Source organism: Esox lucius, chromosome 13, assembly GCF_011004845.1.
Source record: "Esox lucius isolate fEsoLuc1 chromosome 13, fEsoLuc1.pri, whole genome shotgun sequence".
Lineage (NCBI taxonomy): Eukaryota > Metazoa > Chordata > Actinopteri > Esociformes > Esocidae > Esox > Esox lucius.
The window spans coordinates 10,418,103-10,440,320 of record NC_047581.1 but is presented as its reverse complement, the minus strand read 5'-3'; the positions used below and the strand labels follow the sequence as shown (position 1 = coordinate 10,440,320).

General features: G+C 42.6%; 1 protein-coding gene across 1 annotated transcript; it reads left to right on the top strand.

The window, feature by feature from the left end:
• Nucleotides 1-368: 368 nt before the first annotated feature.
• plcxd3 (phosphatidylinositol-specific phospholipase C, X domain containing 3) lies at nucleotides 369-20,972 on the top strand. The gene is made up of 6 exons (XM_010892447.5): nucleotides 369-589; nucleotides 15,202-15,458; nucleotides 15,601-15,774; nucleotides 16,098-16,273; nucleotides 16,383-16,484; nucleotides 18,079-20,972. The coding sequence occupies exons 1-6, from the start codon at nucleotides 487-489 to the stop codon at nucleotides 18,233-18,235; spliced, it is 969 nt and encodes a 322-aa protein (XP_010890749.1). The 5' UTR covers nucleotides 369-486; the 3' UTR covers nucleotides 18,236-20,972.
• Nucleotides 20,973-22,218: the final 1,246 nt, after the last annotated feature.

The following is a 22,218-nucleotide window of genomic DNA, read 5'->3' as shown; positions in this document are numbered from 1 at the left end:
CAGCGGCTTGCTATATTCAGCACCACTCGAGTGGACAGCAACAATAGCTTGTTGGTTACACAACAACAGCCAAAAACTATTAGGCCTAAGGTGTATTTTGGATGTAGTGTTGTAGACCATGACAGTCAATCGCTGTTCTATAATAGGATGTGGGACTGATTAGGCTATTGACGACTGAGTTTCTGGGCCCACCCTCAATTCAACGACTTCACAGAACTTATATTTTACTAATTCATCACTCACCCACATGAGATCATAGTGAAAGCACATACTTAATCGGAAACACAAGTCGAATATCGAACACACAGCTCTTTCGACTTGTGTGTCCCCCATCCATGTGTGCGCGCAACTCGGGGGGGTGTGGCACTCACGCTGGTTTGTGTGTTGCGTACGTGCGTGTGTAGTAAGGGGAGCAAGCGCAGCTTGGAGAAAGTGCACTCAACGCTTGCGCAGGCACCGAATAGTGGGACTATAGTGCGCGGCGGCATGGCTTCGTCTCACGGGAAAAGCGAACTCCGGTTCGCTGACTGGATGGCGAATTTACCGGAGAGTATGCACACCATCCCGCTTACCAACCTGGCTATTCCTGGTAAGAGTTTCGTCGTACTTCGCACGGATTTGTAAAAACATCTGTGGAATTTTTGGGAACCTGTAAGCTATTGGTGATTATGCATGAAGATAATTTATTTCCATTGTCCACAGACATCCAGATGTGCATAGCTTACTAGGTTGCGTTCTTTTGGTCTATATGGGACCGAAATGTCGAGTTGTGTATATACATAACGGTGAAGTAAATGACCTAGCCAGTCTACAGACTGTCTTAAGATCAACTGTCATATTCCATTCAGTGTACTAGTAAAGAGTGAAGTCGTATGCTATAGCCTATACGCATCTCTCAGTACTCTGTTGAAGACACGGCACCTGTTGCATAAAGGGAGAGGTATGGGTTTAAGTGCAACACTTGTCCACTGCCGTATTCGGTTGTGATCTCGAAAAGGCTACAGTTCAACCAGCCATGGCTCAATAGACTTTTTGTCAAAGCAGAGGCGTGTCTCGACTACTCTATCGGTTGGATTTAAATCGAATGCGCCCTTTTAAAGCTCGCAAATTTCATATCCACACACTGAAATATTATTTCAGCCTGTGGCCAATTCTTTTGTAATAGCCTACCGGCTATATTGTTATGATTCAATAAAAAAATAGCCGATAGGTGAAACTCGTTACTTTTTGGTAGGATGTAGCCTAACAGGATGCTGTTTGGCTGTGCGTATTCCAATAAACCGGGCATTTAACGGTTTAATGAATCGTTACTATAGGTTAACCCATTTCTTTCTTATGAGCCTAGTCTACATGCTATAAAAAATTGTTAGACCAGATGAGTTTATTGTTTTACAGTAATGTCTGAATCCCTAATCCCTAAACGGATTAAATGTTTGTAGACCGTCTATTCCGGTTGTTTGCAGAGCAAGGCACACGTGAATTGTTGAAAGATCCATCGCACTGTGCAAATCTCAAATGCAAACATTGCATTCACAACGGCTAGTTATTATTCCAGATTCTCTACTGATACTTTTTATCATTAAGAAACGATAGACGGAAGGATATAAATGTAATATGTTTGCGGTCTCGGAAAGGGGCGGTTGTCTTGGCACCAGAGCCTGGAAGTGGTGCCAGCTGTTTGGAGGATTCTGCGAATCAAGAGGCAGGTCTACTGAGAGTACATCTCTGATTGGAGGTCTGAATTAAGACCCGGTTACTGATTTCACTGCTCTAGTGGAATGGCCAATTAACATCTGGCTAATTGTAGTGATTAGTTTTACTTATCATAGACTGGAACACACGCACGCGCACACACGCAGTTAGGCGGAGCGGAAAGCTGTGTTTGTCAGATCTATCATCTGGAAGTAAAGAGGCGTGGTGTGGTTTATTCCCCGCATGGTGATATGAAAGAGTGGGAAATGAAAACTGTAGGAGATATCCCCAGAGCAAAGAGGTCCAAGTCATGTAACACACAACTGCATTTTCATCTGCCTTTTCCTCCTAATTAACAACCCCGGAGATGCAGCATGCTTCAACGTATTACCCCACGTTATGAAACAGGGTTGAGGTCGATTTTATTTAAATTCCAGTCATTTCAGGAGGTACACACGATCAAGTACTTTGGGTGCTTTCCAAGGATAAGTAATTGGAATATTAGTGTGGTTTATTTTCTTGATTAACCTGGACTTGACTGACTCGAATTAAAATTGACCCTAAATGTATCGTTTTTTCTTTTATTGCTCCCAGCACCAGTGTGTTGCGTATGCTCTACCTTTCGACACAGACTCCTGTATACTCCAATGTCCCTGAAACCAGAATCTGGCACATAAGACCATAAGCCATTCACTTATTGATTTATCTTGGCGCTGGTGAGTGTATGCGTCTGTGCGCGCTCGCGCGCCTGTGTTCCCAGCCAGAAACCAGTTTCCGCCTACAGTTTTTTGCGGCCAAACCTGGCTGATGCTGATTTGGTTGAAGATGTTTTCGGAGAGGCAGCATCAGCAGCATCCATGTGTCATTGCTGCAGGGATGGGGCAGTAAAGCACAGGCCTCTGTTATCTGGGAGCGCTAGAGAAAATCACCGAACCAGTGGAAAAGAGGAACGAATGGGAGAATGAATGCCAATATCTCATCCACAGGCACATTCGAGGATTATACCTCGTATTCTAAATGTATAATTCCTGGGTATGGGAATCCATCAGAGTGTTTCTTCATTCAATAGAGGCGCTCCAATGTTACCTACCTAAAACCACAGACAAAGCACTTGGCAAGTACACAATTAGACTGGCGCCCGGCCTAAGATGTGGAGTTTTTGCAATTCAAATTATTTGTATACACGTGTGACAGTGACCTGATTGCATTTCTGTACCGTGCAACAGCGTTATGCGTTAGTGCAGGTTTTATGTAAGTGTTATTTCTCCAAATAGATACCACATGGACTCTTAGCTGACTATTAGCCCATTTTCTAAGTTATCTGATTTCAGACCAATCGAATAGGATTGTATTAGATTTAGAAAATAAAAAAAGTGTTTGATCCATTAAATACCCATAAATATTTGGTAATCTAATCTCAACTTCAAGCAGGATTAAATGGGAGTCCCTAACCCTAACACAATGACTGGTATTCTACAAGAACATAGACTTCCTACAGTTGAATTGTCTTAGGAACTGATCTGAACACTCAGTGCCTCCTCCTCTTCCTTCTCCTCCTCCTCATGCTTTAAAATTGACGGCCATTAATTCTCCCATGTATTATTTATTATTTTTATTCAGAAACAAACGTAAAAACGTGCCATCCTTTTAATGGTCACAGCAGCACAGACCAACCCAGGTTTCAATGAATGTTTAATGTCTTGGAAATGATGTTTTAATGGCGTCCATCGATCAACAGGGGATCTTGAGACCAGCTTCTGAAACTGTCTAGCCAGACTCATCAGATCAGCTTCTGCCTCAGGATATGGAGTGTGGTCTTATGCGTGTGTTCCTGGGTCCATTCTGAGTTTGTGAATGTAAATCTATTGAAAAAATTACTTAAGATGGAATTTTGAAATGGCTACACTCCACAAGAAGGAGACTTTGAATTGAATTTGTGTAGAAAGAACTGTGATTTCATTAGACGCTAGTCAAATTCGACTCAGTCGTGACAGACGAAAGGCTGGTTCATTTGACTAATCTTTTATTAAAGGGATGAGCCACTTATTAATTCAAAGAATAACCAGATGATGGGAAACATTTGTTTCTTTCATAACAGTTCCCTTCCTAACCATAATGTTTGATCTGATGCCTTTTCTGTTGTCATGTCAGCTGGAACAGGAAATGGATGCAGGTTGACATGGCGAGGCCGTCTGTTTTGTGCCCTGCAGGTGACACTCGCCTCCTCCTGCTCTGGCTCTGCTCTGTTCTAACCTGCTGTGCCTCTGAGTCAAATCGCTGAGTCTATGTCAGTGACCAGCCACCCTCCAACAACAGAGGACTTGGTCATAAACAAGACCAACAAACAGAAAAGATAAAGAAAAGGTTGATGGGTTTCTAGTCCAGTGGGAGAGATATTTCTAAAAGAAAGGAGAAGACAGATACAAAAGGATGTGAATGTAACCAGAAACACACTCTGTGTCTGTCTGTGTGTGTTTGTGTGCTAGTATTAGTAAACCTGTGAGGAACAGATGTTCTAACATGCGTAGTAACCCATAGAAAATCATGAGGACATTTTGCAAGTCCTCTTTTTTATAAATGGCTTTTTTAGGCTATAGTTTAAGGTTTAGTTTTACAGTTCTAATATGGTTTAGAATAAGGCATAAAGGTTATTTTATGAGTTAGGGTTAGGTTTATTTTATTTTTTTGAGGGGGGGTGTTGTTCATGGTTAAAGTTAGGGTCAAGTTTTAGAGAACAGGAAATATTTTGGTCCCAAGAAAAGTCCTCACAAGTATATTGCAACAAGTGTGTGTGTGCGTGTGTGTGTGCGTGCAGAGGGGAATCGAGCTCTGTTTGTACCGTTTGAAATTACTGATTGCTGAGTTCATAGCTGAAGTCATTCTAACCACCTTTTCATTATCAAGACTGAAACAGTCAGCAGGAACGAAGACACGGCTGAAGAAGTCAACACTGTTCATCACGTTCGCATGATGTCAGTATTAGAAGCCGCGCGGACTGCTAGTTAATGAGTGTTTGCGAATTAGTGTATCACGCTTAGTAACACTCTACCTTGGGGAGGTAAATAGGCTTTTCAGTGCCAAATATAAAACACTTTAGGGACACGATCCTCTCCCTGTCCCTGAAGGATTTAAAACCTGCACAGCTGAATGATTACCAAAGGGAATAGAAAGTACAGCTCAGAAGAATTTGAAGTGTATCTCCAGATGAAAAATATTTGTCTGACCAGATTTGAAAGGAAGCTATAAATCTTCTGGGGGACCTCGGTCAACCCACTAATGCTGGAGCGGGTCATGTCTGGAAGGTATATAAACAGTGGGGATACAGAGGAGAGGAGAGGATTTAACCCTGTACTGAAGTAAAATGTAGAGGGATAACTAATTAGAGAGATATAAGGAAAGGGGGGGGTATGGAGCGAGATAAGGACAGGGAGTGATAAGGTCAGAGAAAGGGGTACGGAAGAGTTGATAGCTGTTAAGAGGGAACTGAAAGGAGAGCACCAGGTAAGGAGAGAGGGACTGGCACAGAAATGTTGATAGAGGGGTGACAGATGTACAAAACTGTGAAGGAGAAAGGTCATGGATTGAAGAAGTAAATAGAAAGATAAGGAGAGAGGGGGCAGAAAGAGAAGCTATTTTCAGGTAATGGATATATTCTCTGTTGCTCCATTATGCCACTTCTCCCGACTCCCTGTCTGTCTGTCATTGCCTTTCTAAGAGCAGTTCTGACTTCAAGTGCCCGTACACACATCCTCCACACTGGCTGCCACTCAGCCATAGTTCTACACAGAAACCCATTAGCCATAGGACAGGTTGGGCAAATGCCAAGTGGGACGGTCCTTTTCATTATGCATAATGGGCCGGTTTAAACTGAGAGAGGCATGCCCGGGTCAATTTCCGATCGGCGTCTGACCGTAGGCAAGGTTTTGGTACACCAATAGGACAGGAACATTGAGAGCTGCACAACTGAACACTAGTTGATGAGTTGGATTTCAGCAGTAGGAAGAAGATACTGGGTAGAATAGAAACATGTCTGTTTGTGCGGCGTTGGCCAAAACATTGGTCTCAGCATAAGTCATCTTCTTCTGTCATATTCCTGCCATGGTGCCTAGCGAAGATTCAACAGGATGACATGTGGCTAATTCAATTAGTGTCAAATTGTACCCAGTCATAAATAACATATTTCATTCAAACTCAGTGTATTTGGGTTCCAGTCTGTCGTTTATCATTGTCATCCCAAACAAGGTAATGTTGATGTATCGCTGCTGACAGCTGAAGTCAGGTAGCCACGCTGTACCACTGGGCAGTTCATTGAGTTTGCAGTTATCTGGTTCCCTAAAACAAAAATAACCTGGTCTCTAAAACATGCACACCAGTCTTTAGCTGCAGACGGCGTTCATGGGAATAAACATACCAGATGATAGGTAAGACCCAACCACGGGAGAAAGATTGTTTGCTTAAGGGAATGAAGAAGAGGACCGAAGTGTAAGGGGGAGGATGAGAGACACTGTGTGGGATGGGAGAAAACAAGGGTGTCAAGTGAGAGACAGGGACGGAGGGAGAGGAGGGTCAGACCGAAAGAGCGAGGAAGGGTCAGACAAAAGCTTGAGGAACGGGTAGGAAAGAGGAGAGTAAATGAAGGGAGCAGTGAAAGGAAGGGTCACGGGGGCTGAACTCTTTGGCCTCACGCACACCTTGTAATTTGAAATGTTTAATTTATTTTTCCTTCATGTCCCGTCTCACCCTGGGACACGTTCAGTGAGTGGGGTCATTGCCGGGGACTAGCCGTTACCGACTTGAAGCTCCTCTCCCCGTCTCTTCTTAGCCACTGAGCCGACTGAGAAGTAATGGTGTGTGAAGCGACAGAATATTAGCCACTGCTGCTCTCTCTGCTTCGTTCTGTTTCTTCTCATCATGGGAGAGAGAGAGAGAGAGAGCGGGGGGTGGGGGGGTGTTGAAAGGGTAGAGCAGTTTGTTGTGTTAGACTAACACCCCCCCTACCCACCTGACATAATCCCATCCTCTCTGTTCTTTCCTGAAGCTAGATGTACTCCCACGCCAGCTTCCTATGCTCTTTGACTTTCTGTGGTTTTAGGAAGCATCTATAACAGATGCAAATGTAGAATCACACTGAGATATCATAGAGTACTATACCCAGTGTCATATCAGGATGTCATTTCACAAGTACTATACCCAGTATCATATCAGGATGTCATTTCACAAGTACTATACCCAGTATCATATCAGGATGTCATTTCACAAGTACTATACCCAGTGTCATATCAGGATGTCATTTCACAAGTACTATACCCAGTATCATATCAGGATGTCATTTCACGAGTACTATACCCAGTATCGTATCAGGATGTCATTTCACGAGTACTATACCCAGTATCATATCAGGATGTCATTTCACGAGTACTATACCCAGTATCATATCAGGATATCATTTCACGAGTACTATACCCAGTATCATATCAGGATGTCATTCCACGAGTACTATACCTAGTATCATATCAGGATGTCATTTTACGAGTACTGTACCCAGTATCATATCAGGAAGTCATTTCACGAGTACTATACCCAGTATCATATCAGGATGTCATTTCACGCTCCTAAAAAACACAATGACGGCAACTCTTTAAAGATTCAACTCTACATTGTACAATTACAATCTATTTGACATTGTTACCTATTTGACAGGTAGACCTACTGCTTTCAAACTTGCCAACATGAAGTGAATTTGGCCATTTCTAGAGGAAAGACAGAGCAAAGCCCTTACGCAACAACAATGACAAGAACAAATCTGTTACCCATCTCCATCATTAAGCCATTAAGTAGTGAGAGCAAGAGATTTGTTTGCTAGTGCAATTTCCTCATTCTTAATGCACGCCTCTGTTCTGTTATTCACAAACATTGAAATAAGTCCTAATCATTTATTCTCTTTTTGAAGGTTGCGCTGATAGGCTTACGACAATATTTGGTGTTGTAGATGAACTAGCTTAACTAGACAAAATCGAGCACCATAGGATATAAAAATGTGGTCATGTGACATGATCAACCAAAACACAGGGCCCAAGGACTGGACTGTAGTTCCCTGTTTTTGTAATTAGACCTGAATATGTTTACCAACATATCTGACCTGAACATGTTTGCAACATATCTGACCTGAAAATGTTTGCCAACATATCTGACCTCAACATTTTTGCCATCTGCTTCCAGGGGTAGTGAGCAGATGCATGTTTACATTTACATTTTAGGCATGTATCCTCATATAGATGATTTTAAGGTAAACACCTTTACATTTGACATTGATTCATTTTGTTGGATTGCTTTTCTCTTAGATCTGTCGACAGATTAGAGCAGTTGTAGTTGACATTGTGTAAATCAGCCGTCGTCAGAGCTTCTCCCTGCATCTGGATGTTTTGCTTATTTATTGAATGTTGAAGTCAATTGTGATTACATGAGACGTTTAGGTACCATTTCAATATGTACATCTTTTCAACTACAGCAGGGATGGGGCAAACTAAGGCCCACATGTCTTGCCTGAAAGCCAATTCAATCTGTCCCACATATTGCTGTCACTCTAAGATCCTGAGCAGAGAATATTCCTTTGTATTTACTGTGCCTTCAGAGAGTAATTAGACCCCTTCACTTTCTCAAAATGTTGTCGTCTTATAGACTTAATTGATAATTGATGTATTGTTTTGCCACATATTTCAGATACTTCAGATAATAATATTTTTATAAATTGGCACAAACATCAATAATTGTGTCATTAGGTTGTATTGTTTGTAGATTGATCGCAAAAAAGGTAATAAATTATGGATTAAGTCTATAACACAACAGCATGTGCAGAAAGTGGAGCTGTCTGAATACTTTCTGAAGGCAAAGTATATACTCTGCCTAAGTGAATAGAGACCAACTCCATTTTTAATGTGCAGACAATGCAGTCAATTGGCTGTGGAGATTAAACATTTTTGTGTTCTGTGAATGTTTTTTTAATGTTTGCTATGTATCCCACTGGAATTGTTGTTGTTTATTCCTTTAGATTAACTCTAACAACCTACAAGAGCCACCGTGCCTTGGCTAAACAGTTGTTGCTGTGTGAGCTCACAAATGCCAGGATATTAGAGTTGCAGTTAAAGGGGCATTGTATAGTTTTTTTGCAATTTAATAGAAAAACATCTCCAAAATATATCCATTGTAATAGTGGAATGATAGCATTTCACAACATTTACTCAACAGTCTTTTTTTGCATAACAAAGTGCATCCTAAAATGCATGTCTCATTGTCAACAGATGGCACACAGGCATCTTTGGCAAATAGAGTAGTGATACCCTCCCTCTCTTCTGTGGGCTTCACTTCTCAAATAAGCAATGGCAGATGAGATGTAATAAAATCACTCCCCAAATAATCGACACAGTTCACCCAGATTTGAGAAAAGTGAGAAAACAAGCCCTTAATGGTGCAAGAAATCATTGTGCCATCTAAATGGCTTCTTTAAAAATATTCAGCTTTTGTAAGCTGGTTTACCAAATGTGAAAGTATAACAAGAGTTGAAAGCGCTTTTGCTGGAATTCAGCTAATGTCCCTAGAGTGGGGGCAAATTTGAGATATCCCCTAGCTTTGCAACGATAGCATATTTTGTCAATGACGCATTTGTTTGCCTGGCTGATTGTTTGCATCTTGCTTGTGTAATGGGGAGAGACACAGGGAAAGGACACTGAACAAGTGTTTTGGGCCCTGGAGGGCTCGTTTTATTAACACAAACAGAAGTGAGAGGGGAGGATGTAAGGACAAAAGCACTTTTAGGGGCAGGCGGCGTTGTCTCTGGGGCAGCTTCCCGGGAGCGGTTTTAGAGGCTGCTGGGGGTTGTAGTCTCATTGGTCTCCGTAGCCTCAAACCCTTGGCAGTCGTCTGTCACCTCTGTCATCCCGCACCACGTGTGTCTCATCACCGTCTGGGTCAGCCTTGGCCCCAAACTGCTGCTTGAGATCTCTTAAATGTGGCCCCTACTCGGGTCCCAAAAGGAGGCAGCTGAACCCACACGGAAAACCCATGTAGAGGATTTCCCAACATAAATACACATGTGCCCTGAATATGTTTATGAAATATATTATTTGTGCTTCTCACAATATCATAATACAATGCATGTCATATATTTTAACGTTGAATATTATGTGTTAAAATAATGAAATATGAATATGCAGTACTTTATGCATTCCTTATCCACACATCATGGAATTAACCTTCAAGGCATTATTTTCCAGAGAATACCCTTGGTATAGTGAGTTTAACAAATTATCGTTGGCAAAATTTGGAGCAAACCTGTCTAGGCCTACTGCATTACATTAATTACTGTGAAAAGACAGCCAATTTGTAAATTGTACAGTATGTATTTACCATACATTTTATTAAATACATTGTCAATGCAAGCAAAGAAACAACTGGTTAGAGTCAGTCATCTTAATTTAATAAGGACCTTTATTCACAGTATCATACCATTGTGTCTCAAAATAATGATACATGTATACACCACTAAAAGGTTTTGTCACTGTCAAGCAGCATATAGCACCTTTTCCAGTTTCAATATAATGAACCCCTTTGTACTCCAAGTTTACATTTCAGAAAATACTAATTATGAAAACAATATGCACACATTTTAACACAGTATCAGGAATGCCATTCCTCAATGTAAAAGTACTTAATAGAAACTGCTAGATAACATTATAAACACAAGACAGGAAACAATACAAATATGGAAATATATCACTTAGATGAAAATGCTAAATGCATATTACCAACTATAATTTTGTCATTCATGCAATATATTTACATGTATTTAAGACATATTAAAACATATTTGAAAATGGCCAAAATCGAATATGTAAATATATGTATGAAATATATGGCCATACATTAGTAATACATATAATACATATATTAGTATATGTTTAAAAAATATATAGGCACATTAAAAATATATGTTTTCCAAATATATGTCAATATATAATACTTCCATGTGTAGGGGCAGGGCTGGCCCTGGTGGCTGCCCTGGGAAGATTCTGGAAGCTGATGCTTTTGGGGATGTTGGTGCAATGCTAAACTTCTGGCTATGGTGAACGTCTCTTTTGGGGCATTGGACATGTTTTATTTGGGATAGTATGAAAGAATTATAGTGTGGTCAGCACGTTGTGTTGTCAGCATTGTACTAGTCATTGGTAGTGTGGTAACTGTAGTGTGGTAACTCTGTAGTGTGGTAACTGTAGTGTGGTAACTAGTATGGTAACTGTAGTGCGGTAACTCTGTAGTGTGGTAACTAGTATGGTAACTCTGTAGTGTGGTAACTGTAGTGTGGTAACTATAGTGTGGTAACTGTAGTATGATAATTGTAGTGTGGTAACTGTAGTGTGGTAACTAGTATGGTAACTCTGTAGTGTGGTAACTGTAGTGTGGTAACTATAGTGTGGTAACTGGAGTATGATAATTGTAGTGTGGTAACTGTAGTGTGGTAACTGTAGTGTGGTAACTTTAATGTGGTAACTCGGTAGTGTGGTAACTCGGTAGTGTTATAGTTGTAGTGCAGTAACTCTGTTGTTTGGTACTCTATGGTGTGGTAACTGTAGTGTGATTACTATATTGTGGTAATTCTATAGTGTGGTAACTGTAGTCTGGTAACTCTATAGTAATGTAAACTGTAGTGTGGAAATTGTAGTGTGGTAACTCCATAATTTGGCAACTCTGAAGTGTGATTAGTGTAGTGTGATAACTCTGTAGTGAGGTAACTGTAGTGTGGTAACACCTTAGTGTGGTAAACTGTAGTGTGATAACATTGTATTGTGGTAACCTGTAGTGTGGTAGCATTGTAGTGTGGTAAACGGTAGTTTGGTAGTATTTTAGTGTGATTACTGTTGTGTGGTAAACTATAGTGTGGTTACTCAGTAGTGTTGTTACTGCAGTGTGGTAACTCTGTAGTGTGATAACTTTGTAGTGTGGTATTCCATAGCGTGGTCACACCTTAGGGTGGTGAACTGTAGTGTGGTAGCATTGTAGTGTGGTAAACTGTAGTGTGGTAACTCGGTAGTCTTGTTACTGTAGTGTGGTAACTCTAGTGTACTACCTGTAGTGTGATAACTGTAGTCTGGTAACTCTGTAGTCGGGTAACTGTAGTATGGTAACTCTGTAGTGTGGTGACTGCAGTATGGTAACTCTGTAGTGTGGTGACTGCGGTATGGTAACTCTGTAGTGTGGTAACTGTTGTGTGGTCAAAACATTTGCATTTTCTGGTTCCCTGCTATATATTCTGTCTAGGGAAGCAACTAACTATTTTTTAATAGCTTATTCTGTTGAGTGCTACTTTGATTAATTGATTCACTGGAAAATAAAAAACATACATTTAAGAATGAAATAAAAGTGTTATATTTTAAAAAGTGTTATTCTTTGTATTATTCCTCTTCTTGCACACTGTTTAAAAAAAAAAAGCAATGTATAGTAGCAGTTATATTTATCGTTTATTTAGATTGTATTGAGATTTCCCCAGTGTGCTAATTAACCTGTAAAATATACAGACTAACAAGGAACAGTAGGGAACAGTGAAACATCTCTGAGAGTCTTTTAGAAGGCAACTTTAACTGAAGTTTGCCTACGTAGACAACATCAGTCGTAAAATAAATCAATTACCAGTGGATGCATTTCTCTCAACAGTTTGAAATGCAGAAAAACATAGAATTTGTCACTCATCGCATGATAAATCAGTAACAGTATTGCTTTTAGTTTCCACTTGCACAAGCAACCAGTTTGGTGGTGCTAGCGTTAGATTAATACGCAGTAGAATCATGTATTCAAGCCGAACACTTTCTCACTTCATGATATGCAAGCCAAACAAACTCTGAACAGAATCTTGCTGAGCCCTCGTCAGCCTATACCTGTAATGAGTCCAATGTGTTTTCATCACACCTACAGTATAGCGTTGATTGAAAAGTGGTTTGAGCTGAGCCATTTACTCATACAACTTGATGCATACGATGGATATATTCCGCGCCTTCACCACACACAACCCTCTCCCTCTGCAAGGTAAAACTGAATTGCAAGTGTTCCACCTGAAATTAATTAACTGTCATGTATCTGTCGCACTCCTGTGGCGTTTGAGTCCACCTTCATAAAACTGTCCTGAAACTGTATTCTTTGGAAATGTTCCGTGGTTGCATTGGGGTGAGGCACGGGAAACGAACACAGTGGGTGTGTTCAGGACCCCGCAGGGTGTTTTTAACAAAACTAGAAGGGTGAGGGGAGGAGGTCAGGGAGAAATCAAAACCAAACCGCAAACCTTAAAAGGTGTGGTGCCCTCCCAATGGGGGTTTGGGAGGAATCTTCCGGAAGTTACCAGATGTTTCTTTTGGGGGCATAGGGTCCGACACTTGTGGGGGTTTAGGCTTGAACGTGTCCGCACCCCACAAATCAGCATTGCACCAGGGAGTTGCTGGGATGCGTCCGGTGCTCTGGCCTGCTTTACAGGCCGTGATTGGGCGCTGGACGACTTGACGAGTGCTGCCGTGGAGCTGGGAGACTCGTCTGGCTCTGCTGGGGTTCTTGGAGGCTTGTCTGGCTCTGCCGGTTTCTTGGAGGCTCGTCTGGCTCTGCCGGTTTCTTGGAGGCTCGTCTGGCTCTGCTGGGGTTCTTGGAGGCTTGTCTGGCTCTGCCGGTTTCTTGGAGGCTCGTCTGGCTCTGCTGGGGTTCTTGGAGGCTCGTCTGGCTCTGCCGGTTTCTTGGAGGCTCGTCTGGCTCTGCCGGTTTCTTGGAGGCTCGTCTGGCTCTGCCGGTTTCTTAGAGGCTCGTCTGCTCTGCTGGTTTCTTGAAGGCTCGTTTGGCTCTGCTAGAGAGCTGGGAAAGTCTTCGGGCACCCTTGAGGATCTGCAGGCAGCCATGAACTTCTGAAGGGCATCTGCCAAGTCCCTGCAGTTGCACTATATCTGGGCACAGAGCTCCGACAGTTGGGCACCATCCTCCCACTGGGCCCTGAAGATCCTCAGGGGTATAGGCACTGGGTGGGCCTGAGTGGACCTGGCCCATTCACATGAGAGCTTGGACCACCCAGATTGAGCAGCAGTTTTTAAATTATACTGTGCATTAAAAAAATATTTGAGGGCTTTCTGCCCACCCAACCACACATTTCTGCCTATGTCTCTGATGTTGGCATGAGAAGTGAGTCTCCACTAGAGATGGCCGTTCCCTGACACAGGGGGTGACCCTAGAGGGCATTTTATTAAGAAAAAGAGAAGGGTGAGGACCGGAGACCGGAGCTGTGAGGAGAGGGGTTAGTAAAAGCCAAACGATACCTTCCCAGAGGAGGTCTCAGAGGGCAGATGTGTAGGGGTGGGCCGAGCCCAGCTGATACTTTTTGGAATCTTCCACATGCCACCAGCTGTTTCTGTGGGGGTCGTTGGTGCCATGCTGATTTGTGGGATGTGGGTGCCTTCAACAACACACACAGTGCGGAATGCGTTCGCAGTACAATTTTTTCCACTGGTGTAGACAACAGCCACAGCCATTTTTTCCATTTTTATTTTGCCCCTGTTTGCCACATCCCACACAGACTTAACTACCATCTATTTTTCATTATCAACGTTGTCAGTTAGCGGTTGTCAGTTAGCGGTTGTCAGTTAGCAGTTGTCAGTTAGCGGTTTTCAGTTAGCAGTTGCAGCCGTCAGTCATGGACATCTCTGTCCTGTGGGGTAGAATGACGCTCATGGGGTCATGCTTTTACTCGTGCATTAGGCCCCTGGGAGGCATCCTCGGTTCGGGTTAAGGTCACTGTTCCGCGTGGCTGTGACTCGATGCGCTCATCGTTGTACAGCTGTGACCGGAGACCCGTCTCTGTCACCAGGGGATTTGTAGAGGGCCCGAGTACTTTACCCTGATGCTGTGAGGTTCACCCGGGGCTTCTCTATTTGGTCATGTTGTTTTAACAGATAAAGGTCACACTGGGCTAGTTGAATAGCTCTGGACGCCTTGTTGGCAGGAGAGGAGAAGTGAGGAGAAGAGGAGAGAAGATGTTTGGAGAGGAAGAGTGAGGAGGAGGGTAGGAGAGGAGGGTGTCACAGGGCTTACTATAATTAGAGCAGTTACACTCAAAGAACCATAATCTTCAGGCCAGATAACATCTTTACAGAGAGGGATGAGGGACAGGATAAACTCTCAAGCCCCTGGCATGGTCCTATTGTCAGTTCTGCCCTTTGTAGGGGCTTCTAGCCAAGTCATCCCTTGCATTAAACACACACACACACACATACATACACAGTTTAACACACACATTCTGTGGTAGCAGGATAGCCTTGTGGTCAAGAGCACGAGGCCGGTAAACAAAAGGTTGTTGGTTTTAACCAACAAGGTGAAAAGAAAAACTTTCATTCTGTCTCTGATTGTTTCTGTGAACAGGAATCTGTTCTTAGAATACTTACCTGGCGATAAAGTCTCCATACAGCTGTAACTTATATGCTGGATTTTCCCTAGGTTCTCATGACTCCTTCAGTTTCTACATTGACGAGTCCTCTCCAGTGGGTCCAGAGCAGACAGATGCCGTCCAGAACTTTGTCTCGGTCTTCGGCACGGTGGCTAAGAAGCTCATGCGCAAATGGCTGGCCACGCAGACCATGAACTTCTCCAGCCAACTGGAGGCAGGGGTCCGCTTCTTCGACCTGCGCATCTCCACCAAGCCCCGGGACCCAGACAACGAACTGTTCTTTGCTCACGGCCTCTTCAGTGCTACGGTGAGTAGATCATGTGACTTGCATTGAAGAAAAGCTTGGGGTCGTAATTGTAATTGTCTTTACAGGTCTGGAGTTTTGAAAACCCCCGACAGGGCATATATCTGACACTCTCTCTGCCTCACTCTGTGTGTCTGGATTCCAGGTGAGAGAAGGCCTGGAGCAGATTGGCGCTTTCCTGTCAGCCCATGCTAGAGAGGTGGTGTTTCTGGACTTCAATCACTTCTATGGGGTCCAGAACCTGCACCATGAGAAGCTGGTTTCCATGCTGAGGGAAATTTTCGGAGAGAAACTCTGCCCTGTTGTCTTCGCTCAGGAGGTCAGAATGTCTACCAATGCACTATACTACAAATCATAAATCTGTAACCTTAAACTCTGTGCTTACTATATGCCTAACACTAACCTTAAACACTGTGCTAACCATATGCCTAACGCTAACCTTAAACTTTCTGCTAACCAATCAATGAATTTTGTTGAAGCCAATTTTATGGATATTGGTATCTTGACCATGTCAGCTAGTGACAACTCCTTAAGATGTTTCCACAATGGCTTTCCCACAGCCCAATGGCCTCCGTGTGTCCTAACAACATCCCCTCCCCCTCTATCTCCTCCCTGATCCTTCCTTCCCATCCCGCCTTCCAGGTGAGTCTCCAGTACCTGTGGGAGAAGGAGTACCAGGTGTTGGTTTTCTACCACAGCCCCATGGCTCTAGAGGTGCCCTTCCTGTGGCCGGGTCAGATGATGCCAGCCCCCTGGGCCAACACTACTGACACTGACAAGCTGATCCAATTCCTTCAGGCCTCGGTGACTGACCGCAGGTCTCTCATTCACTCTGTCTTTTCCTGGGTAGTGTGTTGAACCATTGGGAGAAAACCAAATGCTGCCTCATTGAACGTGGCCTTGTAGTCAAGTCTGATGTGATTGCAGGAGGAAGGGAACGTTCTTCGTCTCCCAAGTGGTACTGACACCTAAGGCCAGCACTGTCATGAAGGGAGTGGCCAGCGGACTGAGAGAGACCATTACAGAAAGGTGAGCCCGTCTGTGTGTGTGTGTGTGTGTGTGTGCGCGTGCATGAGTACAGCACGTCTCTGCTGTATGGTGTTGGGAAAGAAAAGTTTAATATTCAATGTGGAGGGGACATTGAAGCAAAAAACTTGTGGTGCATTGTTCGTCGAGACCTTGAGGAGTGGAGCAGGGAAAGGCAGGTGACACGAGACGGGACTGTAGGTTATAAACCGAGGGCATTTTATTAAACAGAAAGTAAAGGTACTGGATAACCAAAACCAAAACGCAGTACAATCTGAGGTTTCTGGCGGGTTGGGCTTGACTGGCTCTGAGGCCCCTTCTGATTGAGTCAATGGGATGTAAACAGTACGGTAGGCAAAGTTGGTGTCTATTTTCTCTCTTCACAAATCAAACTCAATAAGAGTCTGGCGTGGTGGGGGGGGGGGGGGCTGGTCCTGCTGCCTTGCCAGCGCAATTATCCCTCACTCGTTGGGATTGAGTTCCGAAATCTCTGTTTCTAATCCAGACCTTAATGCACTCGAGGGAGTTCGTTTTTTAAGTTTCCCTGTCTTTGTGGAGTCCCTAAATGTTAATCCAATGCCCCGCTTTAATTGTACCATAAATCTAATCTCTAAACCCAACACTAAACCCTATCCTTATTCCTTTACCTTTAACTTAATCCTTAAACCCAAAATAAACTTTTTCATTGTGGCAACCAACAGGATGTTCCCACAATCTCAGTATTTTCTTGTTTTACTATCCTTGGTTACAATCCTTAGTTATTAAATACATACATACACACACACACACACACACAAACAAACACAAACAAACAAACACCATTACAATGAGTCACAGACTGTATCTTCAGGAATGTAACACCAGCCTTGACCCCCTGCTGAAAACGCTGTAGGAATGCTGCCTTTGTCTCTCCGTTCTCTTTTCCCTCGTTTACTTCTCTCCGTACGTGTCTTTGCTTGGAGATGAAATATTAAATATTGTGTTCAACAACCGTGCCATGACGTGACTGTTCAGTAGCATATTTTAATAAATGGTGGAGTAGTTCTGATTAAGCTAAAAAACACTGCGCATTGTTCAATCAGCTGCTAACCCATTCAAATCCAGGACTGTATTACAAGCGGTGGGTTAGCATTGCCATCGCAGACACCAACTACACAGAGTCTGTAATATCTCACCGCCCACATTGGCTCGTTCACATGATTGCCCCAGCGGTCTATCAAACACTGCGTCTCCAGCGCAGACAGCCCTTATCTTACTGACTCATACTGGCCCTTTAAATTCTAGAACCGGTCTAGCAGCTCACCAGCTCACTGCTACGCTAGCCAACTGTGACTCATCAGTACAGTACACATCTCTCTTGCTCTCTCTTGCTCTCTCTCTCTCTCTTCATTTCTCTTCACTCCATCTCTCTCTCTCTTGCTCTTCATCTCTCTCTCTCTCTCTCTCTCTTCATCTCCCTCTCTCTTCATCTCTCGCGCTCTCTCAGTATAACAGTTTGAATGTGGGGAGAGACAAAGTCGCTGGAGCGTGTGCGTTTGCACGTATACATTTTTTGACATTCATGTGTACCCCCCCACCCTCCCCACCCACCACGCAGGGCTCTCCCAAGTATGATGCTCTGGATCCGGGCTCAGAGGCCAGGCGAGAGCGGCATCAACATCATCACAGCTGACTTCGTAGAGCTGGGGGACTTCATAAGCGCGGTCATCACCCTCAACTACCACATGGACGACGAGGACGATTACGCCACCTGAGACTGACCCACAGGGAGCGCCAGAGAGTCAGGACCGCACTCGCTCTCTCGCTCTTTCTCTTTGGTGTTCATTTTCAGGAGGAGAGGCGCTCCTCTGACATTTTTAGGGCTACGAGAATTGGCAGGGGCAGGGAGAGAGAGGGAGGGGAGGATGAGAGAGTGTCGGAGTGAGGAAGGGGATTGCAGGGTTGATGGAGGTGGACAGAGTAGGGGAGGGAGGAACAGGAAACAGATAGGGAGAATGGACTTGGGTGCTCGGTTAGAAGGCAGAAAATGAGTACTTCTAGTTTCATCTGTTTTCGGGGTCAAAAGGGCAATTGTTTTTTAAAACAACACTTTGCTTGGCTTCACATCTGCTGTGAGGAAAACTGCTTCTATTGTCCAATCACACAGGCACGTTTCTCACCTCTCCTCTTCCTGTGAGGCTAGCTTATCAGCGTGTTTTGCAGATTTGAATTTGGTTCTTATTTTAAGTCAAGGCCGACCTACCAGAAAACATCTTCATTAGTGCCAGTAATGTATTCGATAGTCGTCAACCTGATTAACATGCCAACTACTCACGCTTATTTCTTGGTGGGTGGCATGGTTGATTGACTAATCTTTCCCAATGGTTATCCATCCTCATCATGTAGATGTCCTATGGTCTGTTCTCAACATTTAATCATAGTCAAAGTACAATGACCTCTGGGTAGGGCCTATGCGTGTTTGTGTACATAATTTAAAGTGTGCTTCAAAAATACTGTCACCTACTAAAAATTGCCACAACAGAATTTTGCTAAGCTTAGTCCGTGTAAAAGCAGAATTAGAAAATCCAAATACAAGACAAACTCCCAACAAAACTCTCATTTCTTTAGGTGTACCTTTTGTGTGTTTGAGGGGCTTTTTCCATAGAATGATGTTACATTGAAGGCCTTTTTCCAACAGAATGATGTTACATTGAGCAGTTCAGTCGGTGCCCTATGCAGCTAGCCTTTAACATATTCTGACCTCTTTGTTGATACCTTCAGAATTCTGTTCTCTTTCTAATTTAGAACTAGAAGATAGAATGTCCAATAGCACAGCCCATTTCACAAATATGAATACTGTAGATGATGATTAGAAAACAATATACATTTTGAAAATTGGATTGGACCTTAGCTTAAAAATGTGGAGAATACTAAATTTTTCAGTTAAGTGCCTGCACCTCTTAGACAAAATCACTTTTAAATTCAATGAACCTCAACTCTTATGGGGCTCTTGTTATGAAACTTTTAGGGGCATTTTTCAGTGCCAAGAACCATAGACGAAGCCTGGTTGAACCCTTAACTCTTAGAGTGTAGTAAGAAGGCTGTCAGACAGATTGGTGTGTGATTGCCTTTAGAGTGTATTGAATTAGATTTTAATATAGAATAGCTACCTGTTGCTCAACTATTACCCATGTTTTTGCCTGCTTCTTTGCACTCCATCTGCTGTGCACCTTTTATTGACAAACTGTCAAAATGCTCACCTAAGAGAGCAACATTTATTTGATGTGATGAATAGTGAAGAGTAAGACTAAAACGAGTGTCACGTTTGGTTGCTAAACATTGACTTATATTGCACATTATGCAAGAACATAATTGCATATGAATCAAAAGCTCTGTCTCATTTTTTCCAAAATAGAAATGTTGAGATTGTTGTTGTATCTTGTACAGAGAATGTATTCTTTAAGGAGCATTGTTATGTAAACTAATATGATTCATGTGAACCAAAAAACGGAAATGTTATCTTTTGAATATGTGAATCTGTGTCTTGTGCGTAAATATGCCATTTCCTACTTTTTTCAGTATGTGTGTGTTTTGTGTGTGAGCGAAACAGACCAAGAGAGGAGAAAGAGAGCACAGAGATGGACAGAGATAAAAGATTGAATTGAGTGTTTGTGTTTTATTGTGTGTGTACAAATAGATGTGACAAAGATTTGTATTTGTCAATGACTGTATCATTATGATTTCATCTTAAAATATGTTTTCTATCATGTGTAAAGCTTGTACATAATGTAAGTGCAAAGGATTTACCGCCATTTAATAAATGAAAATTAATGCCAAGAAATGTCCACAAGTAATATCTCAAATATCTTTATAGAAACATCTCAGTTGTAATAACATATAGCACATATATGGCCAGTACATGCTTTGTCCATATCTCTGACCGTTAAATACAAAAAAATCAACAGTCAAGTACAAATATATTTTTTGTAACTAATTAACAATGTGCATGAATATAAATACATTTGTTAACATTTTGCGTGTAACTTAGTGAATTAATTGATTTTGTATGCTGTCTCCAGGAACATGCTTTACAACTGCACCGCAACGGCAAACAAGGCAAGCGTTTTATTATTCAATAACTCAAACAATTGTATCTGGTTCTAAATAGGTCATGTCCAATGTTTTGCTTTGACTCTGGGAGACTGTTAGAGACCTATGTAATAAACCTGCAATACACAATGTCAAAATACAGTTCCTACATGTTTTTGCTTGTGAAGATTTATGATTTACAGTATCCTTGTATGATTTACAAGTCCTCCAATATTGATATAATTCTACCTGATTTCATTTATATTGCAGTCATTGCTTTTCTGTTGTTCTATTTTCATATTTAGTGTGATGACGAGTCCATTGCTGTGAAAGTGTTGTAAAGACCAAACCTTGTGTGTTGCAATGAAACAGGTTCTATTGTAAGTGGAAGATGACAAATCAAATAAAGCGTCTATGCCAGTACAGTATGTTTACCTCACTGTGTATGGTCCCAGGGTTTCTGGGTTTACATGAGAGGGAGGAGAACAGACAATAGACTTCTGCACTGAGTGCCTCAGTACTACAATTCCGCTACTTCCCACTCTTTATCATTGCTACTGAAAGTGGAATGTAAGCTGAAAAGTCAAGGAAGGGAGTGGGAGGTGGGGTGAGTGGAATCTGGGGTGTAAGAGGGGAATTTGTCTGGGCGGGGAGGCAGGGGAGATATTTGTTGCTTGGGGGGTGGGAGGTTTTGTGGGAGTTTCTCGTGTGTATGCGCTTTGTTTCCTTCTGTCCCTATCTTTTTGTGTGTTTTATTTGTATTTACTTTCATGGAAACGGGGGAAAGACAGACTTGGAGGTTTTGTGGAGGGCGCTCTGTTGTATTACATTTTGTGTGTCCAATAAGATATATTTGAAACGCAGAACACTCTGGCAACCAGGCTAGGATGTTACAGTGAGGCTTAGTTTTTACATGTAAACTGATCACCTGGTCGGTTAGCCGGCTGACCGGACGAGGAGAATGCGGTGCGCTAGTTGTTTTTGTGCTTTCCCTGTAATCCTCAGCCCAGCTTACTTACTGGCAGCCAGGTGGGTTTTTAAAACTGATTAATATTTATTTCTAACAGGCAGTCCGTTATCCAGTCCTCTGGGAGTTGTGTATGTGTATGTGTGTGTGTGTGTGTTCATGTGTGTGTGGGTGTGTTATAAATCTCTAAATACAACCGTTTCAGTAAAGCCAGCACTGAGTAATGAAGCTGTGTTAGATTACGCAGGGCTAGCAGAAACTGACAGGACATCTAAATGCAACAGAAGGAGGACCAGTCCAGTTCTTCACCTGCTCAGCAGTCACATGGCTAACTGTAACCCCAACACTAACCCTACCACTAACCCTAGGTCACCAATTAACCTAACATAAGGAAGACCAGTCCAGTCCTTCACCTGGTCAGCAGCCACTACAGGAAATAGGAGGTTTCAGGTCACAAAGAAATTCAACTGTCCTTAAAAGGGCAATGAGATGTTGTTACATCCAGTTCTGGACATTTAAATAAATGACATACATTCAGACCCATTGTTCCTTAAAGAATAACATATAAGACATAAGAAAACCTAAACAGCTCACATTTGGAGGAGTGATTTTTCAGATGGGAAAGCCGGGAATCAATCCCATGTTGCAGCTGTGAATGTAGACCAGAGACAGGGGCTTAGAAAGATGAGTCTCCGTGGGCCA